The sequence below is a fragment of the Ambystoma mexicanum genome, chromosome 8, assembly GCF_040938575.1.
Source record: "Ambystoma mexicanum isolate Mex_15411 chromosome 8, UKY_AmexF1_1, whole genome shotgun sequence".
Taxonomy (NCBI): domain Eukaryota; kingdom Metazoa; phylum Chordata; class Amphibia; order Caudata; family Ambystomatidae; genus Ambystoma; species Ambystoma mexicanum.
In genome coordinates this window covers 1,465,351,381-1,465,377,778 of record NC_090929.1, presented here as the reverse complement: position 1 = coordinate 1,465,377,778, position 26,398 = coordinate 1,465,351,381, and the positions used below count along the sequence as shown (strand labels likewise).

Genomic DNA, 26,398 nt, shown 5'->3' with positions numbered 1-26,398 from the left:
ATACATATCACTCAGAAGAGGTGGAGGAAGTTGTGGGCAAAGAAACTTCCTACCTTTTCATCTAGAGTACATTCGGGGTCCTTTGTAGAGCTATGCACCAACTCTGGAGTTGGAGCCCAGTAGTGCCATTTCCCGTAAGAAGAGGAAAATCGGTGTTTGGAGGACAGTTACACAATTGTAGAAAGAGATCTCTCATTTCTTTTTCATCTGCTTAAGGTCGTGTGGCCTCCAAGAAGCTGCAGAGTATGGATCTGCATCTGGGTTAACAGGTGGTATGAAGCGGTGCTGTTGGGGTCGGAAATGCACCCAGTCTCCCTTGTCAGGATTGTGCAGCACAGTATACATTTCAGCAAACTGTTCCCCGTGGCCTTTGGATGCATGGGCTTTCAAAAGGCACACATTTTAGGGTTCGGATCTGGCACCAGTCAATGCGGCATGCATGGTTTAAACTTTGAGGTTTCTGGAGAGACATTTTGGAAAAAGCATATTCAAGGCACATAGAGGTTACTCCAATACTGGAATTCGTATGTGCAGAAAAAAGGAACGGAAGGCATGGGGCTGGTGTCGCTCCACTTATGTATTTCAGACGTCACTCACAGTGCATCTGATGTTGTGCCGGAACTGGGCTGTGTCCCAAACACGGCTGCAATACAAGTTCTGAATCCAGTCTGCACAGGAAGCTATTTCAGAAGATGTGGGATATGGCGAGGAAGGAGAGATTAGAATAGCTGGTTTCTAAGCACTACAATTACGGCAGAAAAGAGAACTTAAGTGCAGGAAGGGAATGGTTTTTACTGCTCCAAGAACACACGATTTTAGCTTACCAGGTTTAGACAGGTTCTTATTACACAGAAGGCAACTGAACAACTTACAAATATGTATACTTAAAATGCAGCACTTGCTTGTAGGTCAAATGTCTAGTGTAAAATATACTGTTATTACTACTTTTAGTTTCACAGTCAGACTGTAAATAATTATTTAAAGATGATTTGGTAGTCAGCTGATCATCACACGAATTACAACATATTTGCATTCATCCATTAAAAAGTCAGGTCTTCAAATATTTTTTAATAAACCTATTTATTTTAAATAATTTCATTTTATCGCTTGCCCAAAACATTTGTTTTTGACATAACATTAAGCATTTTCAGTCTGTTTAAAAGATAAACTACATACATACATTCTTAATAAATATTCAATATGCACAATAATTAAGGAAATAATGGAAAAATGAAAATCAGTCAAAATTAGGATTGAACTTTTAAAAAAGCACCCATGCTCCTTTGAGGGATATCAAAGTCTCCTCCATAGCTAGGAATATTTCACAATTCCATTAATCAGTCTTAGAGGAATCAAGTTGCTGAAAAGGTAAGTCTGTGTCTGGTAGAGGATTTTTCTGATATATCAGCTGTTGAGTGCAAATTTGAGAACCAGAAATGCCATGCTGCTGCAAGGTGCATATTCTAGAATTAGTAATTTTGTACAGAGTGACATTACTTCAACTCCCGTCTTCAGTGTGCAAAACAACTGCTAAATCCAGAGCTTCCCAATTGCACAAACATTTTGGGCCTGGGTAACAACTGGGTGCATTATGTGAACCTCAACATCCAAGTTTATTCAGAACATGCCAAAGAAACAGTCGAAGCAGCAATTCAATACAGCAAAATTCACAATCAAAGGCCTTTATGCTTTGACGGAATTTAATCTTGTCAAATGAGCTCTCCTATCCAGTTCCTGCTAAAGAATTTTCAGCACCTAGATGTTCAATCTGCCTGAAAGAACCCTTACTCTGGTTCTAGAGAATACCAAGTGGAGAATCATTAACAGTTTTTTTTAAAAATTATGTGTCACTTCATAAAATGTAGACCGAATCATGCTGTAAATCTGCATATGAGGTGTTAGAATCAGAGTTGGCTACATTAAACAATAGATCGATGCAAAACAACTGGCGGATAAGAAGGATGTGCTGTATGTGGCCTTCCATTTTTGGTTGACCAATCAAATCGCAGAAAGGACGATTCCATAAATAAAAGGAATAACTCAGCGCTTTAGGGTATAATTTACAGTCTATAAAACCTGACTAAAATCAATTAAAACTTTCAAAGCTAGTCTTTAGCCAATGATCTATAAACCAAGATAAAAAGCCAGATCCACCATGCATTGATAACCTTTTTGCATATTTTGGGGTACAAGTGGCATCCATTTAAAAAGCATATTTTTGCAGAAAGGGCTACTTGTACAAAAAGCCAATCAAATTCCATAGAAGTATCTAAATAAACAGCCCGTTTCTCGTACAAGAGAAAAAATGTCTGACAAAGTGAAGGAGTCGCTGGAACTCTGCAGAAAGGATCCCATTCCGCCACAGGCATCTAGTGAACGTTATTTAGTGTTCGGGACCTTTGGTGACATTCAAAGTTGTCAGCAGCAAGGAGAATTAACACACTTAAAAACATTTTTTTACAATAAAAAAGTGCAAAAGTCAAGAAAGCTAAGCATCTATTTCTTTGTTGCTTAACACAATTCAAAACATAGATTTGCGATTTTCTGGTCCCTTCATATATGGCGTCACGCATTACTTCCATCTTCTTACAGAAGCAAAACTGTAAAATCGTCCAAGCACTGCAAAAGGCACATAGTAATGCAGAGCTAAGATACTTTTACACCGTGTGATGTTTTTAAATTTAAAGCTAGAGGTGTTTGTGGTTTATTTGAAGTAGAATACTGGTAAACTGAGCTGTGTACATGAACCTAGATCTTCAAAATAGGAATAAAGTGACGACTACTTTACAAGATTAGAGCACCCTTGGTTTAGAACGAAGAACAAGGCTGGTTTCAGCAAGCAAATAGAAGAAGGCAAATAGATGGCTTTACATTTCACCAGTCTCTTTCATGTGGTTCCCGAAATGGCAACCCAAGCAACTCAAACACATCTTTTTCAGATCTGGTTGGTAGAGCAAACCCTGTGCTGACCTTCAGAGTCCCATTGCGGACAACATCCCTGTTCAATGAGTGCTCTGATAAGCTCATACTCTTTGTTTTGGCCAGAGCCCGCATGGAGCGGTTAAAATGGGCAGAACCAGTGAAGTACATAAGAGAACATGCAAACTCGCTGTATGGCACGACAATGACATCGAGCCTTCGGTGTTTCCTCCCTGGTCCAGGAAGGCAGCAGACTCCCATATACTTCTTCTGGGTTCCACTATCTTCATGGCTCACCAAATCATCGGTCAAGAAACCTGCACAACAGAACAAGAAAGGCCTGAGTGTAAAGCAAATGTACACATGGGAGGCAATAAGAGGACTGTACAAATATACAATGTATTTATATGATGCAAAAACAAGCATCTTAAAAAAACGTACAATAAGTCACAACCACAAAAATAGTCAATGAGATCTAGAGCTGTAGATCCAACAAGCTTTGTATATTACTATTTCGATCAGATAATTTATTTTCATTCAGCAAAAAGTAGAGAAAGTGGGTTCCTCAGACATATACAATACTGACATGTGTATGCCAGGGGACAAATACCATACACATTTTATTTATTCAGTTATTGATAAAGATCAAACCACAGCATCCCAAATGGCCCTTAATTTTTAGATGCAGTAAAAGCTTTTGATAGGTCCTGTTAGGAGCGCGTTTTGCAAATTTCAGGTAAGTATGATATATATATATATATATGGAAACATAACATTTATCACGTGTCTTGATAATACAACAGGGTCATTGTAACAGAGCTTTATATGCCAATGATGCCATAATAATCGCTTCACCCCCCCAATTATGAATCCATGGATGTTTTTGATGGTTACTGAAGTATTTATTTATTTCATTTATTGTGCATTTGTAAGGCACTTATACATCAAGTAAATTGTGTTTCAAAGAACCCAAAAGGTGGCAGGGAGGGAACAAGGGAATGAAAATCAAATTTAACAATGAAAGTTAGAGGCGGACCTAATAGGCCTCGTGAGCATTCAGAACGTTCAAGTGCAGAGAGAGAGAGAGAGAGAGGGGGAGATGAGGGAGTAGTAGGGGAAGTGCAAGGTGTACCAAGGGGGAAGCGCTAGGGAGTGAGCATCTGTAAGTGCCTAGGTGAAAGTGGTCAGCTGCCAATAAATATGTAAGTGCAGGCCTGTGGTGGCATAGGCCAGTGGGTGCCAAGGTAAGTGCTGCAAGTGGGTGGAGGCTGACCACGATTGGATGTGGGAGGCCAGGATCCAAGAGGACACATAAAAGCCATGGTCACCAATCTCAGCAACTGTGGGGTTTAGCAGAGGAGGGAGGAAGGGAAGGAGGAGGTGAAAAGGAAAGTCTGGAGGAGTTTCCGGAATTTGAGGAGATCCGGCTCAAGACAAAGAGGAAGGGGGAGGCTGTTCCATAGGAGTAAGCCTGTTGAGGAAAGATTGGCCACCAGCTCGCTGTTTAGCGAAGCGCTTGAAACACAGGGAGTTGGTGCAGGAGGAGAGTAAAGATCTGGAGGGAGAGTATTTAGTGAGAGCAAGTTGCAGATAGCGTGGTCACCGGCTCCAGACAGCCTTACGGATGATGTTAAGGGATTTTAAATTGATCCTTGCAGCAACCGGGAGCCAGTGGAGAGTTTTTGGGGCTGGAGAGAGGCAGTCCCTGGGCTTGAGGCCAAGGATAAGTCTCACAGCCCTGTTCTGGATTAGCTGGAGGGGTCGTAGAGAAGAAGGAAAAGGCTATTGCAGTAGTCTAGGCTAGAGAGAACCAGAGCTCTAGAGACATTGAGCTTCTGGGAGAATGTGGGGAAAGGAAGAATTCCTTTGAGGAGGTGGAGTTGAAAGTGGGCCTTCTTGGCAAGGTCCTGAATGTGAGGGAGGAAGGAAAGAGGAGTTGAAGATGACCAATTAAAGCCTCCAGATATTTAATTAATGAATCAAAGACAGAAAATATTACAGGATATCGCCCATTTTACATCTTTTCAGGGATAATGTGGATACCACACAAATATGTGACTATGATACATCAATTAACAGATTCATATGGAGAAATTTGCAGTGCAGGACTCAAAAAAACTGTGCCTCAAATATGAGGCAGGTGGCTATTCCTTCATGATTTACAATACTTTTGTGCTGGCTCACCAAAACTTTTCTGAGCAAAGCTTTATTTGATTTACAGGCAGAAGTACCCAGCGAAAAAACTTTAGTGAAAGGTTTCCTTAGCACTATTTGGGGATGCACTCCTTTTAACAATGCACATGGAAGAACTAGTTACTCTTACCTTGTAACGTTCTTTCGATGGGATGTTCCTCCGACGTATTCCTTATCTTAGATAGATAGAAATCCTTCAGCTTTGCTGGCCTCGGAAAATTTTTTCGCCAGAGGGCGCTGCGCGTCGATGATCGCCGAGTCGATGACCCTCGACGGCCTCCGTGCCGACGTCGACGTCATCCTGCCTATAAAGGCCGCGCGCAGCGTCCGTTGCTCAGTTCCGTTTTGTAGTCCCCAGTAATGTTTTTGGATTAGACTAATCACCTTGAAGGAGCATAGGCTGCAAACCCACAGGAAGTCATACTGCGGGGATGGATGGGAGGGTCGATAAGGAATACGTCGGAGGAACATCCCATCGAAAGAACGTTACAAGGTAAGAGTAACTAGTTCTTCGAAGGGATTGTGTCCTCCGACGTATTCCTTATCTTAGATAGACTCCCATAGCAGTGGTATTGTGACTGGAGGCGGGAGTAATAAAAGTTATGTTACCCTTCCAGAATGGACAGAGTGTAACACAGCCTTGCCGAATCTAGTTTCTTGACTAGAGGAGGAATCCAGGCTATAGAATTTGGTAAATGTATGTGCGGACGACCATGTGGCAGCCGCACATATATCTCGAATTGGCACCCCTCTTTGAAGGGCTGAGGATGTTGCGATACCCCTGGTAGAATGAGCCCTTAGATTTTGAGGAGGCTCCTTTCCTGCCAATTTGTAGCACTCCAGAATGGCTAAAATAATCCATCTGGAGATGGTTTGTTTTGTTATTGGAAGGCCCAACTTATGTCCTGCATAACCTACAAAGAGTTGGTCTGCTTGTCTGATCTTAGCCAATCTGCTGATATAGAAGCTCAAGGCTCGCTTAGGGTCCAGCCTGTGCAGTCTCTCTTCCTCCTTCCCCGGATGAGGAGGAGGGTAGAAAGAAGGTAATATAATCTTCTGAGTGATGTGAAACTCCGAGACTACCTTCGGGAGGAAGTTAGGCTTCACCTGAAGAACAACTTTGTCCTTGTAAAAGATTGTATGTGGAGGTTTACACGATAAGGCTTGCAACTCGCTAACCCTTCTAGCAGATGTCAATGCTATTAGCAAAACAGTTTTGAGGGTGAGAAGCTTCAATGAACAAGAGTGTAGTGGTTCAAAAGGGGCACCCTTTAGGAAGTTTAAAATTAGGTTTAAATCCCATAAGGGAACTTGAAAAGGTTTCGGGGGATAAACATTAGTTAATCCTTTTAGGTATTGTATTACCAATGGAATTTTGAAGTATGAAGGCTCCTCTGCAGTGCGCTTAAAGATTGATAGCGCTGCGAGATAGCCCTTAATTGTGCCAACCTGTAGGCCTGAATTAGCCAGGTAAAGTAAGAATGACAACACCATAGGTGTACCACAAGAAAAGGGTTCAATATTCTTTTCTCTGCACCAGCTGCAAAATTTGTTCCAACGGCAGCGGTATAGAGTTTTAGTTGCCGGCCTTCTGGCCGAAAGCAACACCTCCATAACATCATCCGGAAGGTCCCAATCCTTGTACCTCAACCTTTCAGACACCAAGCGTGAAGGTTGAGGGTCTTGATGGCTGGATGGAGAACCTGACCTTCCTTCTGCGAGAGAAGATCCTCTCTGTATGGCAGTCGAATTGGAGGGCAGATGGACATGTCTAGAAGGTCCGGGTACCACGTTCTCCTGGCCCAATCCGGGGCAATTAGGATCATGGTCTTCCGAAACCTTCTCAACCTCCTGATCATTTGAGGAATGACAGGGACCGGAGGGAACGCGTACAGAAGTGGGAACTCCCAGTCCACTACGAACGCATCTCCTAGAGCTCCTCTCGGGGGAAATTCCCTTGAGCAAAATCTGTCGCACTTCCTGTTGATACTGGTGGCGAACAGATCCACTTGAGGGGTTCCCCAAAGGGCGAAGATCTCTTGAAGGACTTCCTGAGCTATCTCCCACTCGTGAGAGACTGTGCTCTGCCTGCTCAGAGCGTCCGCTGTCAAGTTCTTCTCTCCGGCTAGGTGAATTGCCGATAGAGAGATTCCTTCCTGAATTGCCCAAAACCAGAGCTGCATCGCCTCTCTGCACAGTGGTAGTGAGCCTACGCCTCCTCTTTTGTTGAGGTAGTGCATGGCCACTGTATTGTCCGTCATTATTAGGACGTTTCTTCCCCGTACAGACGGCAGAAAAGCCTTCAGCGCTAGTCTGATGGCTCTCAGCTCCAACAGGTTGATATGTAGTTTGGACTCCGATGGAGACCAACGACCGCTGATGGTCAAGTCGTTGGCGTGAGCTCCCCACCCCGTGAGTGAGGCATCCGTGACTACTGTTATCTCCGGCCATGGTTGCCAAAACATTTCTCCTTTCAGGATGTTCTCCCGACAGGCCCACCACTGAAGGTCTCGGGCTACTTTGACCGGGATCCGAAGGAGATCTGTCATCCTTCCTGAGAACTGTGACCACTGAGTTCTCAGTGCCCACTGGAGGGATCTCATTCTCAGGCGAGCCTCCGGCACGAGGAATATGCAGGATGCCATGAGGCCTAGCAACCTCAGAAAGTCGTAGGCTGGGAGATATTGGGCATTCTGAAATCTGATGACCATCTGCAGAATATCTCGAGCCCTCACCTCTGGTGGCAAGGCTTTTCCCAGGGAAGTGTCCAGGACTGCTCCAATGAATTGGAGTCTCTGTGATGGTATCATCTGTGACTTCTTTAAATTGAGGGAGAAGCCCAGCTTGTGAAGGAAGTGGCAAACATAATCTAGTTGTCTCTGAGCCTGTTCCGAAGATACAGCTCTGATCAACCAATCGTCTAGGTAAGGGTAGACATGAATCCCTTCCCTCCTTAGACTTGCAGCCACAACCGACATTAGCTTGGTAAAGACCCTCGGGGCGGAGGTTAGCCCAAATGGCAGAACTCGAAATTGATAATGAGAGCTGCCAATTGCGAACCTCAGGTATCTCCTGTGCCTGGGATGGATCGGCACATGGAAATAAGCGTCCTGGAGGTCTAGAGATACCAACCAGTCCTGAAGCTGGAGGGCCTGAAGGATCTGAGAGAGAGTCACCATCTTGAACTTGTCCTTTCGGAGGAATTTGTTCAATTCCCGTAAGTCTAAGATGGGTCTCAGTCCTCCGTCCTTCTTCGGTATTATGAAGTAGGGGGAGTACCAACCCTTGTTCCTTTCCGCTACAGGTACCAGTTCTATGGCACCTTTCTCTAGCAGGTCTAAAACCTCCTGCAAGAGGAGCGGATCTGGAAGCTTCAAAGGGTTGTTCCCCGGTGGATGACTCTGAGGGATATGTAGGAAGGGCAGGCAGTAACCTTGGGCCACTGTCTCCAGAGCCCAAGCATCTGACGTAATAGCCTGCCATTCCGTCAGATGGTGAGTTAACCTGCCCCCTACTGGTGTTCTGTGAGGGGAGACCTCAGAGTGGTTTTGAAGCGGCTGATGCAGTTGCCGAAGGTAAAGTGGCTCCTGCTCCTGCGGGTGCGGCTTTCTTTCCCCTACCCCGTCCACCACGGGTAAATCTTCCTTGGCCTCTTTGAGCCGGTCGTCCCCTGCCCCTTCCATATGAGGAATAGTAACGAAAGGACCGTCCTCTCCACGATGATCCCGAAGGACGAAAGGTATTCTGACGGATAGCAGCTCCCAATGACTTGGCTGCTGCCTTGGACGTTTGCAGTTTCTCCAAACTGTCATCCGCCTTCTTTCCAAAGAGGGTAGAACCGTCAAAGGGCATATTCAAAAGCCTGGTCTGCACGTCAGAGGCAAAACCAGACTTCCTCAACCACGCATGCCTGCGGATTGTGGTACTTGCCGCCATGGCCCTGCTGATACTGTCAGCAGAATCTAGGCCAGTTTGTAGGGTCTCGCACATCGCATCTTTACCATCCCTGATGATGTTTAAAAATGCGTCCCTTTCCTCTCCTTCTTGGAGGCAGTCAGCCGCTGATGAAGCGCACTCCCAAAGGGTGTGGCTGAACCTAGCGAGCGTACAGGTCGCGTTAATAGACTTTAACGCCATGCTACAGGCAGAAAAAACCTTCTTAGCCATGGCATCATACTTTTTGTCATCCCTATCCTGCGGAGCAGTGGGGTATGCAGATGTGCTGCCTGATGAGGTTGCAGCCTGTACAACCAAGCTCTCAGGAGTAGGGTGTTTTGACAAATATTCAGGGTCAGAACTAGCCACCCTGTATTTTGTTGACAGTTTTTTATTTACTGCCGGGATAATTTCTGGCGTTTCCCAGTTTGTCAAAATCCTTCTCTGTAGAGCAGAGTGAAATGGAACCACAGGATCCTCCTGTGGGCCCTTGTCCAGTATGTCAGTGAGGTCATCCTGCTGAAAGGCAGGAGAAGGTGCAGACCAACCCATAAATTCTATGATTCTAGACATCAGAGCTCTATATGGAGTCTCCGCATGTTCTCCTGGGTCTGGTTTGATAAATTCTGCTTCAGGAGAAGTGTCCAAGCCACTAGCTTCCTGAAGTGCATCCTGAAGATTTTTTAATCTTCCTTCCTCAGAGGCGAAAGTCTCTGGCTCTGGTGATGTGGTCCTCTGTAAATCAATATCTTGGTCTGAATCCTCCCTTTCCTCAAAAATCGAGGTTAAAGGGGGATACATTGGTTTTTGGAATGGTATAAACCCCATTTCCAATGCAGAAGGAGCCATCATCACAGGCCTTGAAAACGTCGATGTCGTCGACACCGACGTGAAAGTACTCGAAGGCGCCGTGAAAAGCGTCGAGAAATGTGTACTAGGCCTCGAAGAACTCGAAAGGATCGGAGTCCTGCTCGAGAACGACGTCGACGTTCTCGGCGTCGAGTCGGAGGTCTTTTGTCTAACCGTTGGCTGTGGAGTAGCCGTGGTTATTTCCTTCACCGGCGTCGATATCGGCGTCGACGTCGGCGTCGACTCGATCGACTGATGCGCCGATGAATCCTTCGACAACGGCGTCGATGGCGCCGACCTCTGTTTCGAAGGAGTTTTCGACGATGGCGTCGATGATGCTTTATCTCCCGATGGCTCGAGGCGCTTTCGGGTTGACTTTTCCGCCGGGTACTGCGACTCGCGGCGTTTAGATTTTTTGGGTTTTTTACCCGGGGTATCACCCTCAGCTGTCTTCGAGGGGGACGAGGCCGCTTTCTCGAAGACGCTTAGCATCTTTTTCCTGAATTCCTCCCACTCAGCTTGCGAGCTGCGTTTTGTGGGGCAATGAACTCTCTCAGGAGAACTCGACGAAGATGACGAAGGGGATCTCCTACGTCTCTTCTTCGAGTGTCTCGATGTCGACGAGTGGTGGGAGCCACTTCGTGATCTAGATCGAGAGTGTTTTTTATGGTGAGGAGACGAACGTCTCGACTCTACCGAAGAAGCTTTCGAGGAAGTTAAAGTTGACCTACCTCTCTCGAGCTTCCCCCTACGCTCCTTCAAGGCTTTCGCCGTCATGGAAAGGCATTCCTCACACTCCGAACTCTGGTGCGTGATTCCCAGACACCACAAACAGACCCTGTGAGGGTCCGTCAACGACATTTTCTTCCCGCAGTCTCGGCACTTTTTGAAACCGGACCGAGGGGTCGTCGGGTCGGAGGAGGATGCCATCGATATCGAGGTAAATAGTAGTTATTATATACGTTATCTTGACGAGAACTGAGCAACGGTGTTCCGAGGCACAACGAAGCGCGGAAAAACGGAACTGAGCAACGGACGCTGCGCGCGGCCTTTATAGGCAGGATGACGTCGACGTCGGCACGGAGGCCGTCGAGGGTCATCGACTCGGCGATCATCGACGCGCAGCGCCCTCTGGCGAAAAAATTTTCCGAGGCCAGCAAAGCTGAAGGATTTCTATCTATCTAAGATAAGGAATACGTCGGAGGACACAATCCCTTCGAAGAATAGTTTACTTAATGTACTTGCAAGTATACTTAGATGCAGTGTAAACAAATGCTCAGACACACCCACAAGCAGTCTCGTTTATGGGGAAACAAGGGCTTGTCCAGCACATTTTCAGAAACCATCAAAGGTTCTTGATCAGAGTTCGAGAGAGTGTTTATTCGAGAGCTTTTCAGAGGTGTAACTCTGCACTCATTTATTGAACTAAGTTTATAATAACTCTTATCCCCAGAAGGTTTTTTTCAAGTACAGTTTGAGTTCCCCAGGGGTCGTGTATAATGCTTATCAAATGTTTATGTCTAGTACTTACCTGGGACCACATCTAGTGGATGGAGATAGCAGACTGCATTCACAAAAGGAGAACATGGACAAGGTTGTTGTCCATAGCCTCAAAAACACTGAATCTTTCTATTGAGCCATTAATTATATTCTTCAACACTTTCAAATCTTTATGAAGACACTATGATTTAGTAGGCTCCCCTCCACAATGTACACTTTTGTTATGAAACCCTCATCAGCCCATTATGCGATATTCAGATGGTCTGTATACTTATAAAAAAAAGGATTCAACACTGGTTCTATCATGGTGGCAGAGGATAGTTGAAGGAAAGAGGAGAAGCTGCACTACAAGTTCTGGACCAACTCACAGGGCGCTCACGTGGTTACAGGCGGGGCACACAATATAAAGCAATCTGAGGTGCAGGATGTTAAGAAGCACAACACCTAACTTTGAGAGTCACAAACCGGGCACAAAATGCAAGGCACAACATTGGGTGCGGGATGGTAGAATGCACAACAACTAAGTTTGAGAGTCCAAAACAGGGAACAAAACGCAATGCACAATATTGGGTGCAGGATGTTAAACAGTACAACACCTAAGTTTGAGAGTCCAAAACAGGGCCGAAAAAATGCAATCCACAATATTGGGTGCAGGATGTTAAGAAGTACGACGCATACGTTGAGAGTCAAGAAAAGGGCACAAAAAGCAATGCACAATATTGGGTGCAGGATGTTAGGATGCACAACACCTAAGTTTGAGAGTCCAAAACAGGGAACAAAACGCAATTCACAATATTGGGTGCAGGATGTTAAAAAGTACAACACCTGCGTTTGAGAGTCCAAAACAGGGAACAAAATGCAATGCACAATATAGGGTGCAGGATGTTAGGATGCACAACATCTAAGTTTGAAAATCAAATCAAAATTAGCGCGCAATGCATTGAAGAGGAGGATTAGATCAAGGCAGAAAAGTTTGAGTGGGGAGTTTATTTTGTTCAGGTTTTGTTAGTGGAGGAGGCAGTGAGAGAGCTCACGTGTCAATGTTGGGTGTGCTTGGATGTGCAAGGGCACAGATCATCTGGGCACCGGCTGCAGTGGGGGGCTCCTCATGATTCGGGGGGCAAGAGGTGGGGGGCCTCCAGGCCCTCGTACGCCTGAACACGTGTCCGTAGTGAGGGCCTTTGTTGGTGGGCCAGCTTTCACCTCCGGCTCACCGATTGGCTTTTGGATTGTGGATAATCCAATCACAGCAGCCACAGATGAAAGTAGATGGGGCACTCCGGTGCCTGGAAGCACTGCAGTGGCCATATTCGAGAGGGAAAGGCCACAATAGTAAGCAGCCCCACTAGGCAACAGTGGTATTGGAATTGCAGCGCCAGCACAAAAAACGATCTTCGAAGCACACAGATTGAAGAACATGCCCTGATGGACAAATTTAAAGGATAAAAACCCTTTTCTGCAGTATTTACAACTGCTTTTCAGGAGGTGAAAGAGGAGCCAAAGGCATTACATCTTCTCCTTTATGCTGATTAAGCATCCACTCCCTCTCAGCTGGATCTTCTTTCTCACTCTGATACATTTTCCAGAGTTCTAAAACTGCCAACCTTTTCTCCAACTTCTTTCCTTTATGAGTGGCATGTAAGTATGTTGTCATATGACCCAATATCGGTTTTGATAATAAATAACCTGAAGGCCATGACATAAGCCTTTTATTAGTCGTGCCCTTGACCCACTCGGAATTATATTTCCTAATTTTGACTGTATATCTCGGCAATGTTCTCCATAAGTGTAAAAGAGGTGTTTCTTCCATAGTGACAAGTCAATTTAGACTGCCAATATTTACCCAGTCTGTTATTCTTCTCACTAGGTTTATTAAGTATATCGTTTTAATCTATTTGAGCAAGCACCATCAATCGCCGCTCGTAATCCATGGATCAAAATATTTTGAAAACCCTTTGTACCACTGTTATTCTTGCTCCTTCATTTACACTTTCTAGCAATTATTTTTATATGGTTTTGTTTTTTAGTAACTTAAGGTTCTCTTATTTGTATTTTCATTTCATCCAATTTTAACCTTTTGATTGACGTCAAATCTTTGTTTTTAAAAAAAGCACCAAAATTCACTTATTTATTTTTGTTATCGTTTTATATCTATCAGTTTAAAGATGCAGAAAACTTTATAGAAACATATTACACCCCCTACACATGTGCACTTTCAATTTGTTCCCCTACGCACATCTTACTTTTCTATTCTTAGTAAATGTATCTCATCTCCTATTATCTACTCCGTTTCAGAGTTTAATAGATGCACTTCTTATTGGCTCTATGCCTCAGGAATCCTTAATCCTCCTATGTGGAGTTACGGTGTGCATGCCCTCATGAGCCCGTGAAATTGAGGTATCCTTTCTCTTCTTTATAATCCCCAAAAATCCAGTTACCGAATCTTGAAACACGTGTTATTTTACGCTATGCTCTCCAATGGAAGGAGCAGGCGATCGTCCAGGGTCTGGAACTGGGCCTAGATCTAGGTCATTAGCCAAAACCCTCCTCTGCTACCACATGTGCTCTGGCACTTAGAAGCGTCTTCTATGTTCTAGATGGAATTACCAATAAATATCTTAGATCAAATAACCAGACAGACCCAAGGAAGATGGTAAAATACTGCTTTAATCTCAATGAAAGAAAGCAGGGAGATATGACAGCTATCAAAATAGATGCATGCATATTCACTCCTTATTTTGCATGTATAGGTCTTATAGACCTTTACTTACACCATTTATGATATCCTATGTGGCATTTGCAAAACCCAGCGGCGTTGCTTGGGGGGGGGCTGAGGGAGGATATATCCCCAGGTCTTTTGGTTGTAGCCCCGGATAGAAGATGAGGGGTTACAACCAAAAAGGCTAGCTAGCCCACAGTCCCGACAGTCCCAAAATTAGCGTAGCTCCGGATCTTTTCCAGACCTAGAAACACCCCTGGCAAAACCTATTGACGGGAGGGATTGAATATGGGTAATAAGTCTACTTATAGAATTAAATAAGGGTTAATATCTCATTGGCTACATACATAATATACGGATTATAGCAGAGAATATGGCAGCGAATTGGTAAACGCAACATTGTCTGTAAAAGTGCGTGGCAGGCTTTATGATTGGTTGGCAACCCTATCCAACCTTGGAGTTTCAGCTTCTTTAGCAGCACGTGAGTGAACACGAAAACTAGGTGCTTGAGATGCATTCATTCATTCCTTGTTTCCCCAATTAATCCATCGTGTCATCGACCTGATCTTTAGCCAAGGTCCTTTGTTTGTGGTTGACCTCGTAGTCTGCTCACTGTTCTGTAACATTCAAGGGAGTATGCGCAAACCACTATCTCCAACTGGGCTTCTAATGAATAGCCCTTGTTTTGACTGTCGAGTCACTTGTTAGGAGACCACATTTTTGTCCATTTCAGCCTCTTATTTATGACTATTTGATTTTATTAAACAGGGTGCCATTACCCTTTCTGGCCTTGAGAAACTTGCTCACTCCACCTCACATAGGCTTTTGTCTTCGTGGTTGTTCAACACTTGGCACCTGCAAATGTCCTCACCTCTCCTAATCATAGCAGAAATATGTCTTACACACATGGTCTGTTCATTCGACTCCCTTTGTGCCTTACACCCATCTCTCAAAATAGCCTCCTTGATCCCAGGCCAAGGTACTCCCTTATTCTGAACACGAAAACAGCTTCTTCATCAGTTCTTCAGTTTGCAATCCTAGACTCATCTTTCGAGGTAACAGAGTTGATTCTTAAAGGAGAGTTCCGGGACTTTTTTTTTATTGTCCCTACGGGTCGGCCATGTGTTTGTAAGCATAAATCGGTAGATCGTAGGAAACTTTCCTATGGACCTTACCCGACTTTTCGCCCCTTATCGCACTCGAAATCAGCCTCCATTTTGTGATAATCCTATCATTCCGCCGCATCGACCTGGCTCACCTGCCTTTGCGGCACTAAATCAAATCCCCCGCCCCTGAGCCTGACATCAGCAGACGCGTACTGCCCATTTCAAGCACGTCTCGTGTCAACAATCGCTGCGCCTCAGCTATTGACGTGTTGCCATGGAAATGGCAGGACGCCTCTTTCCCCAATAAGTATAAACAGACCGTTTCACAACATACAGCAGCAGATTTTCGATTCCATTCCTCTCTCTGTGTTACTTTGAGTATTCTGTGACTCGTTTCAGTGCTCTGGTCAGCTACCTTCGCCGCTTCTAGGCCTTGTGAACACCTGTACCATCTCTGTAAATTATTTTACTATCTTTACCGCACAATGGCCACAATAATGCCGTATATGTACGAGCCCGAGTACACCGAGGAAGAACTACTGGAAAGGCAAGCACGCGAAAACGATGGGGATTCGGACGGCAGTTGGGAGGACCAGTCAACGGATGAAGAGCCTGGACCATGTCGCATGGACGGCGTCTCCACCTGGTGCACGTGCAATCGGTGCGAGCTAATGCCAACTGAGGAGGAGAACTGCTGCTGCCGTGAAAATTCCGGGTGCTTGGCCTACATTTCGGAAAGCGAGCAAAGTCAGCAGGAAGGCGAGCAAAGTCCGCAATGCATCACCGAGCTGCCAGAGTTCAGGGAAGCCTGCCTCTCACGGACAGTGTTGAGGATGATGATGGTGCTTATGCACGAACTTCGTGGCACTGTTCGTCCGCGTAATCCGAGTAACGAGTAAGTATACTCTGTTTGTGATGTCAGTGATGCCACCACTATTTCATGGTCGTCTCCCACATATAAAATTACATTTACATATCATTGGAACGCATGTAAATTGGTTCCATATAGTGCATTTTCTAGATATAATTTTTTTCTAAGAAAAATGACATGTGTTACCTGAATCGACATTGATAAGAAAGTTTGGTCAGTTTAATACAGTTTGCATCTTTTTTTTTCACAGGTGGTACAGGCTGGTGGCCTATCGTTGCTTCACTTGGTGGCTTCACGGGAGGCTCGGACACCGCGTTCGGAGAGTAATACCTGCCTGTGCGGTACTTGCCATTAGACAACATTTCCCCAGTGACAGTGGACAATACCGCGGATTTTCCCTCGATGTGCTGCAACCTCAACTTTACAATGTGTAATGTTTATTATTTATGTTTAATTAAAATCTAAAATAAAGCCCAACATATATTTTAACAATGGTTGTTTTGATTTTTTAAATGAATCTAGTGTATATTCTCCTGGGAGGGTGAGGTATTTATAAACTCACCCCCCTGCCTTCCATGTAGTAGATCCTGCAGCCATCCTCTTACATTCAGTTAGATGGCCTCTCCTTGGTGAGGCCCTGCGGCAAACGGGTCTTGTCTGCACGACCACCGCCCCGATCCACCCCCCGCCTTATCAAAGGCAGTTCGCACCGGGGTACTTGAGCTGCTGGCAAGTGGAGCTGTCAGGGAGCGATAAAGGCCAAGAGGTGCCAAAGACCATGTACACTTCAAAGTGGTCTATAGAGCATGGGTTTGTTGTTCCCATGTCTACCTCCAGACCCCGTGTCTCCTGCCAAGCATCCCCCTCACGCTGGACGGCCCCCTGCAATCCACATAAGTGTGTCTCCATTCACGAGTCTTCCTGTGTCTTGTCTGCACGACCACCGCCCCGATCCACCCCCCGCCCTATCAAAGGCAGTTCGCACCGGGGTACTTGAGCTGCTGGCAAGTGGAGCTGTCAGGGAGCGATAAAGGCCAAGAGGTGCCAAAGACCATGTACACTTCAAAGTGGTCTATAGAGCATGGGTTTGTTGTTCCCATGTCTACCTCCAGACCCCGTGTCTCCTGCCAAGCATCCCCCTCACGCTGGACGGCCCCCTGCAATCCACATAATGCCACGACATATACACGTCATTCATTCACAAACACACCCCTGGTTCGAATTCTTTATAACCCACCTCATATTTCTAATGAGAACTTCTTTGCGCTTTGCTAGTCAACCCGTGAAGGTGCTGGTTATCTGCTCTTCGTCTCTGTGAACTTCCGTGACCACTTTGAGCAAACTCGTCAGTTTGCAACCTGTGAACTGCTCCCTGTTCTACGACAAGAAACTACTCTGATCCCTGCATCTAACTGTTTGTTCGTCAAGGTAAGTCCATGTACCATAATCATTTTGCGTCCAATTTTTTAATTTATATCTATTTGCTAGTAGTCATCAAATTGCATCCATGTTTTCTTTTCGTTCACGACAGTACATGCAAGGAACTAGTCACATGTTCTGAGTTTAGTCAAATTACTTTTTCTATTTTTTGAAAGTTATTGAAATACTTATCCGCATGTGAATAACGTGTATAGTTCCAAGAACCAAAACGGACCTTGCATTGAACCTTTTATGTGTCATTTACTGTTTTAACACATTGGTATTCATAGAGAATTGTTGATCTTTACTTTTCAGAACTTTCCATAATGCCTGCCTGTTCCATTGGCGGTTGCCCTTCGAAGACCCATAACAAATCTGAAGGTACTATAATGCATGTTTTCCCTAAGACAATAGATCAGATAAGAGAATGGGTCCGATATTGCGGATATCCAGCCTCTGAGCTAGAAAGTAGAGTCCTAGAAGTCTTTGCGGACAAGAGGGGTGATCGATACCGCATCTGCAGCAGGCACTTTAGCCCAGACATGTACTCCACATCATTGCTAATAAAGAAGAAAACACCGCGAGCGAGGCGAAAATTGCTCTCAACCGCTATTCCCACTCTATTCGTCCACATCCCTCCACTGGTGAGTCAAGTTTACGTATTTATCTCTCGGCCTTGCGGTAGTGTGTAGCATTAGCTAACAATAATTTCCCCATTTATGTATCCACTCAATATGAAGGCTGAAGATTCTCCATCCGTGTCGTTATTGCAGTCATCAGCCACTTCAAGCGCCTATCGGGTAATCTTACTTAGCTATTCTGCCACTGACTTGTTTTAGGCATGTAAATCAATAGTTTTAATTGATCGTGTAATTATTTTACCTAATGGTACACCCTTGTACTCGTCCTCTAGTCTTTGTTTTCAGTTATAATTATTGTTATCCAAAATAATGCAAGTACTGTCTTTCAGGGAGATGCTGAGGAGTCCAACGCATTGACGACAACCGTAGATGTCACTCAGATGCTCGAGGTACGTTTCCGGACAGTTCCATCGATGGAGATCATCAGATCTTGCATTCTTGTAGCGTGATTGTTACACACAATGTTTCTTTCGTTTTTAGCCATTGATATGTCCTTCTGTCGTCGCCCTCCTATTTGTCTTCTTTTTTCAATATTGTGTTCATTACTAATGAAAGTCCTATGTTTCAGGGAGTCGATGGAGCATTAGTCCAAGTAGAAGGGGGAGCATGCAGTTACGGGTCGGCGCAACAGCTTGCAGAAGTGTGCACCGCAGTTACATCGTCCCTTGATGTTCTTATGCATTTCGAGGTATGGATACTGACAGTTCGATCAAGCGAAATCATATGACGTGATTACATCCGCTATACTTCCTTCTTTATTAACGCAAGTACTATGTTTCAGGGAGATGACGGAGCTTCTTCTACAAGAACATCACCCCTAGTAGTTGATGCAGATCTCTGGGTGGTGACACTTCCAACGATCGAGCAAATCGAATCATATTTACATATCCATTATTTATTTTAGACAACTGATCATTTGTGCAGGTCTATTTAGATGAGCCGTTGACGCCTGCTCAAAGTTTATGTTCTTTTTAACAAAATAGAAAAGCATACTAATGCAATTACTGTGTTTCAGGGAGTTGCTGAAGCGTCATCTTCAATAATATCATCAATGGAAGTCTATGCGGAGCCCGAGGTATGGATCTTGACAGTTCAATCTAACTAGATCAACAATGCGTGAACTATTGTCGTTTGAATGTTCTACACAATGCGTTCATTCGTGTTTTGCTATTGAGATGTACGTATGGGTATTGGTCCCCAAGTACATTTTGTGTTTTCAATATTATTATACATACTAATGAAAGTTCTATGTTTCAGGGAGTCGATGGAGCCTCAGTGAGTGATGGATGTGCTTATCATGAAAATATAGTCGTTGCAGCGCGAGAGGAAGTGGAGACATGCACACACGAGTCGGAGCAACAGCGTCCAGATGTTGAAGTTCGAGGCAAGAAAGTTTCAAAGAAAAGAAAGCAAAAGAAGGTTAGTGTCCTGTTCACTATATTATGTTGTCTTTCACTGTCAATAGTTCAATACTGTAAGTTGTGTTTAAACTGAACATCCCTTTTCTAATCTGTCCTCTAGTTGCGAGTGGGTGTAAGAACTAAATCTACACAGACAGTGAAGCGAACGAGAGATGTTGCTTGTCAAACCTTTTGGCAGGGACTTGAGACTGGAGATGCATCGTGCCAATGGGAAGAATATGAAGTGATTGACAACGGAGCTATACCACCACCAGCCATTGATAGTGAATGTCCTCCTGGTAGTTTGGATGCAGTCGGAGATCAATTCACAGAATCCACACCCGCAAAAAATAAGAGCGCGCGAAAGTTGAAGACATTGTTTTTTTCTCCCATCTCCGGACAAGGAACAGATGTTGCAATGGAAGAGAATGACGTGGACGACAATGAAACACCATCAATATCACTCAGCATAGCGGAAGACGATATCAGAGATTGTACCTTTCATGCGAGTGACATGTCCTCAACGTTACAGGCCGAACCAGCTGGGATGCAGAGTGAAAGTATAAGGAAAGAGGCCAAATTCATTGTATTCGATAGCTGTTTGATGGATATTATTATGATGATGAAATGTGGGCATTCGGTTGGTGGGGAAGTATGTGGGGAGCCATTGATTAATGTGACTCGTGCAATTCGAGGCACTAACCTTAAAATACATGCCACCTGTACACAATATCATCCGTTCGCATGGTCTGCACAACCCATGCTGGGGCAACTGCCAGCAGGCAATCTACTTTGTGCAGCGGCCGCACTTTTTAGTGGTTCAAGTTTTAAAAAGTTACAGTATTTCTTTCAGTTTGTGGGAATCCATTTCATTGCGAAAAGTCAGTTCTACAAATACCAAACCGATTATCTATTTCCAGCCATCAGCGAAGCTTGGAGAATGGAAAAAATGTCAATGGAAAGTACATTCGCGGGCAAACGCTTCAGGCTAGCCGGTGATGGACAGTGCGACAGCCCAGGATTTTCAGCCAAGTACTGCACCTACCACTTTCAGGACATGGAAAGTAAGAAAATTGTGAGTTCGGTGGTCGTGCAGGTGTCACAAAGTACATCCTCAGTGGCCATGGAGAAAGTTGGCTTTGTAGCATCATTGCAAGAACTACAATCGCGGGGAATGGTGATCGACCTGATAGCCACGGACAGACACGTTTCAATTGCCAAGACAATGAGAGAACAGTACAAAAATATAAATCACCAATTTGACGTTTGGCATCTTGCAAAATCAATCAATAAAAAATTGTCTGCTGCAGGTAAAAAAAAAGAATTGCAAGGTATTTCACAGTGGTCCAAGTCAATCAGCAACCATCTTTGGTGGAGCTCAAAAACATGTGAAGGGTCGTTGGAAATTCTACTGGAAAAATGGCGGTCAGTAATGTTGCACTGTAGCAACGTACATCGATGGTCGACAAATGAGCATTTCCACAAATGTGAACATGGCCATTTGTCCACAGAGGAGGCACGGAAGAAGAAGTGGTTGATTCCTTCATCACCCACTCACAAAGCCATTGAAAAGATTGTATTTGATAAAACTATAACAAAAGCTTTGAGGGGACTCACGGAATTCTGCCACACAGGAGATTTGGAGGTGTTCCACAATATGTGCCTCAAGTACAGGCCCAAAAGATTGCATTTTGGCATGGAAGGCATGATAAATCGGACTCTTTTAGCGGTCTTGGCACATAACCATAATGTTGGCCGTCAACAAAGTAGGACGACCGGAACTTTAGGGACGCTTCGCTACAATAAGGCCTTCACTAAAAGAAGTAAACAATGGGTGATCAAACCAGTGTTTGAGGATATGCAATATGAGTTTATTGAGAGACTTATCGTAGATGTCCTCGATAGGCACATACATGGAGTGGTGAACGAACCTATGCAGGGGACAACTGCATTGCCACCCAACATTGCCTCTGTTCCATGTCCACCTAAAGCAGAGCTCATTGAGAAATACACATCACGGTTTAAATGATTGTAATTTGATTGTCTGTTCTCTCGAGTCTCCTCATGTTGCAGGCCCATTGCAATTAAACCAAACAGTAATATAAATCATTTTTACAAAAATTATAGAATGTTTCCGTATTGCAAAAACATGGCCGACCCATAGGGACAATAAAAAAAAAGGCACGCAGACAAGATGTCCCTAAAACTAACTGCAGCTAACTAGAAATGTGTGCTCGCTCAAAGTGAAGGTCAGCTGCTTTGATGTTTTGCTCGGGTGGCGGAACGGCCCACGACCCAATATAAGGTTCTATTGTGATTTGACCTTGACAGGCCGGGACCATCCTGAAAGACTAAGAAAAGATAATGAATAAAATTTCAGAAACGAAACGATGAGCCACGTTCATTAGAAGAAGTAACGTCGGCAAAGAAGGAGTGGTGTTTCGGGTCTGCCCTACACAGAGACACAATGGAAAATGCAAATATAATGTAAGTAACTTTTGATGAGTTTATACCGCAATTTCATTACTATACAGTGGCTTTAAAGACGGGTTCAGTTGTACTTGTTCGTTCTATGTGGCATATTGTTTTCTACCGCGCACTATCTTGAGGAGAAACATCTGCTTTTACTGAAGCACCTCAAAACCTTCCTCTTTGCTTCTGCTTTCTCTCTCCCTCTCCCCTGCTACAACTGGTCCACTGTCTGCGACCTCAGTCCTGGGCCCTTCCACTCTCCACCTGCACTCCCCCCCCCCTCCATGCCTCGCCACGCCTTTAAACACTTGTGTACACCCAGTAGCGCTGTCCTCGCTATGAAATGAATAATTTTAATAAGGATCTGATGGTGAGACTAATTTCATTTTTTATGTTTTTAGGTACATCATTCACTACTGTCTGTGTCACGAGTACCAGACACCGGCGGACGGCTTCTACAGCCGCCAGTTGCTTCTCCGCGTGAACAACGTTACCACCCTGACCATTTTATGGGACGATCGCCAAGTACAAGTATGCCCTTACGCGGTACTAACGGTTAGATGCAACATACCTACCATTGTGGTGGCCTAGTGCCTCGTTGTTGGAACAGCCATGCGATTATCAGTGCGACAGAAGAGCTTATTTTTATCGTAAACCAACACCCTGTGTACTGCACACGAACATCGCTTCCCTCAAGACGAACTAATTTGGATCGAGAGCAAAGAAAAATGCAAATCGCTGAATATTCTCTAAACATTTGATGTCCAATAAACGTACTTTGCCAAATGTACAATCTTGCCGTTTGCTTTTAAACCACGGTTTCACATTCCGAATTGTGGTGCTGTATTGTGAGATGCTCTAAGACCCTGTGTACAGCAAAGGACCATCGCGTTCCTCAATACGAACTTTTTGGAACATGAGCAAATAAAAATGCAAATCGCTGAATATTCTCTAAACATTTGATGTCAAATAAATGTACTTTACCACATTTACAATCTTGCGGTTTGATTTCAAAGTACAGTTTCATATTCCGAATTGTGGTGCGCTGTATTGTGAGCTGATCTGTGTTGATTTCCGGGGTCTGTGTGGAGTCGCGTAGAAGACGCCTGGGCGCGTTTGCCTAAGCAGCACAGTCACGTCACGGATAGAGGCGGGGAATATGAATGTTTTGATAAAGTCTGTTTCAGGGGCGGGGGATTTGATTTAGTGCCGCAAAGGCAGGTGAGCCAGGTCGATGCGGCGGAATGATAGGATTATCACAAAATGGAGGCTGATTTCGAGTGCGATAAGGGGCGAAAAGTCGGGTAAGGTCCATAGGAAAGTTTCCTACGATCTACCGATTTATGCTTACAAACACATGGCCGACCCGTAGGGACAATAAAAAAAAAGTCCCGGAACTCTCCTTTAACACAGGCCGTCCTCCATTTTCTTCCGATGGCCGTCCTAAACATTATGTATATACCTCTTTTTTAGCAAGCTTCTATATGCCTTTTTTACCCTGCATTACAGCGTATTTACAGTTATTGATCAGCATGTTACTTCATCTTTTTATATTCAGGATTACTTTGTCTTTAGGTACATGTTTCTCTTAGTGCTTCAGTTACATTGTCAGTCTTAAGTATTTTCATATAATTTCGGCATAGGTTCATACATCTTCTTTATGATATCGTTCTGTTGTCATCAGACTTTACTTAAAGTTCGTCCATATTACCCATAGCCACATTCTGGCATCTTGGCATGGAACATCCTTCCTGGTAGCATCCTTCCTCTGCCTCAACGTGAGGGTATATTCTGAATGGCTGAATACACTCAATGCAGTATAGGAATGTTACATGGATTCATGCATGGATTCCTAATTGAAGCTCTTCGTCTGCCATTCCAATAGGACGTTAGTGAGGGGGCGGGGATCAGAGAAGAGGCATCCACCTGCTCCTCTACACCTTCCTCCTCTTCCTCATCTCAGTACTTGAGGCCTTATGGGAGTTGGAGTTCATAGGGTTTGTGGAACTTCTAAAGTGATATTGTTCAAGATTTTTATTTGGAATTTGGAACAAAAACATCAGAGACGGGAGGTGTGCGTGTTACGTTTATATTAGGCATGAATGGCATTCTGCCTAGAGTGTTTTGTAGGAAGGGGTTTAGGGGTTTTACAATGGGAAAGATTTGTATAGTGACAACAAGCCAACAAGAACCTAGGAATTAGGAGGTTCACTTCCTCAGAAAGGGGCAAATGCTGCATCTCTCATGGGTCACCACCCATCCCTGACAGCCATCTCCTTCAACATGATCCTCCCTCATAATACCACCCACAGGGTCAGGACCAGGTAGTGGTTGCCGTCCCCTTTCCATGTGGGAGGAGATCTTTGACATGGAATCCATAATGACTCCACAGGATTCATCACAGTGCATTCAACTTTATTTGATCATTTCCTTGATCTGCTCCCAGACAAGCCAGCATTTTTTCTAACCTAGCATTCCAATTAAATTTAACTTTCAAAAATGTATAAACCAGTTTTTCTTAACTTGGGTTGAGACAGGTATTTGGTCATTCTTTTCCACACCACTTTTTCTATATGATTTATTTAATTTTGTTCTGTCTCGATCACCTTTTGATGTACCAATTTGTTCGCACATATGAAATCTGCCTTCTGTCCTATAGAGGACAGGTTGTTGCTTTATTTACATACCATTCGACTAACATACATGAAGTTTCATGAAATGTGTATTATGTTTAATGCTCTGTTATTACTACTTGATTATTGCGTATCAGGGGATAATTAATATTTGTCTTTGTTGTGATCGTTTTACTGATCATTTGACCTGATGAAGCACTAGTTCTGAAATGCATTGGCCAATTTTGATTTGTTTGCGCTGTGTCACAGTCTTATGGAAAACATACATTATTAGAGGACTTTTCATTATTCATTATGGATTTCATAATTGGACTAGACTTTTGCCAAAACTTTCCTTAGAATTGTTTCTTGAATTTTCCTTCCGTTGTTCTGGTTAAACTGAACCACAGTGTGAGCAGTGTAAGGGTGCAAACGTACGGGTCTAACACAGTGGTGGCATGTTTGTTGGCAAAGACCTGTATTCAAAGAGGTAAAGGAAAAGAAAACCTATCCGGCCCCATCTTCTATGGTGGGTTGCCCTAACTCAAAAAACAAAAGGAGTCTGTCAGGATGTCTAGTCCAATAATATGTCCACCGTCCTGTGGCAAAACCTATTGCCGCCGCTTACACTCTATTAACTAAGGAAAACTGTGTGTCTCATATCTAGAAGGAGGCTCCTTCCGATCTGGATATTAGGTGAAATGTTTAGTTCTTGGTGAAAAGGCATAATGTTTGTTTGACCTAAAATCTCTTAATGTTGGATGCTCCTCCAAAAGTAAACAAAAACACAACAGGATTACTGGGGAATCGTCATCATTCCTCTTCTTTTCCGCAGTTTGTCGTATTTTACAAAACACAATTTCCAAGTATCAAAAAGGGGATCTCTTCCCATCCTCTTTCTCCAATTCACAAATGTAATTTCAAGTCTGGTATACTCTCCTGACAGACCTGAGTGCAGAGGCTCTTCCTTAATAAACACAGTTCTCAAATGTCAGGAAGAGCTTGTCTCTTCTGTTCTGTTCTTTTTCTCCAGTACAAAAATGTAAATGGCAAGTCTGGTTCACTAGCCTGCAAGACTTGACTGCCGATTTTAGGATTCCAGAAAGTCTTTCTTCTTCTGGCCGGGGATCCTCGACTACTTATCTGCACTTATCACTCTCATGTGGGTTCCAGACCCCTCTAGCTTGTCTCGTGGTCTCTGTGACTTGCTGTGCACATTCTCTCTCCTATTTGCGGGTCCCAGGCCCCTCTTTGTTGTTGCTGGACTTTCCCGACTGGTTGTGGGCCCTAGGTTCTCATGGGTTCCAAACCCCCTTTTGTTTTGCGAGGGCTCTCCAACTTTGTGTTCTTGTGCTTCACCCCCAGGACCGGTTCACTAACCTGCCACGCACTGATTTGCCTAAATACTCTTCTTTCTTTTCTACAGGTATTGGCTCGGGGGAATGGGAGTCCTCAGTCTTCCCCCAACAACCTCCTTGGCTCTCTTTTTGCTCCACAACCGTTCCAGTAATTCAGGTACCTTTCATGGCATTACCGTTGTGCTCTGGCAACTTTGTGCAATTGCCTCTTCCCGCTGCAGGCTCCGGCACGCCTGTCAGTGGACTCTGCATCTCCTTGCCGCGTTTCCAGGTCTGGTCCCATTCAGATTCAAGGTCCAGGTCTTAACATGTGGTCCGATTCCCGGTATCTCCTGGGCCTTCGGTTCTCCAACCTGGACAATAGGTAACAGTGTGTGTTTAGCGAGGCTGCAACATCCCTTTC

At 44.4% G+C, this 26,398-nt stretch overlaps 1 protein-coding gene across 6 annotated transcripts in view; it reads right to left on the bottom strand.

The window, feature by feature from the left end:
* Positions 1 to 888: 888 nt before the first annotated feature.
* Positions 889 to 26,398, bottom strand: part of POLL (DNA polymerase lambda) — an 810,864-nt gene continuing 785,354 nt past the window's right edge. For 4 of the 6 annotated variants that reach the window (XM_069611635.1, XM_069611632.1, XM_069611634.1 and 1 more), the window contains exon 9: positions 891 to 3,236. In XM_069611635.1, coding sequence (XP_069467736.1) covers positions 2,875 to 3,236 — 362 coding nt within the window. In that variant the 3' untranslated portion in view covers positions 891 to 2,874. Of the gene's footprint in view, positions 3,237 to 26,398 lie in introns of all 6 variants that reach the window. The other 2 variants (XM_069611636.1, XM_069611637.1) reach the window with 2 other exon arrangements.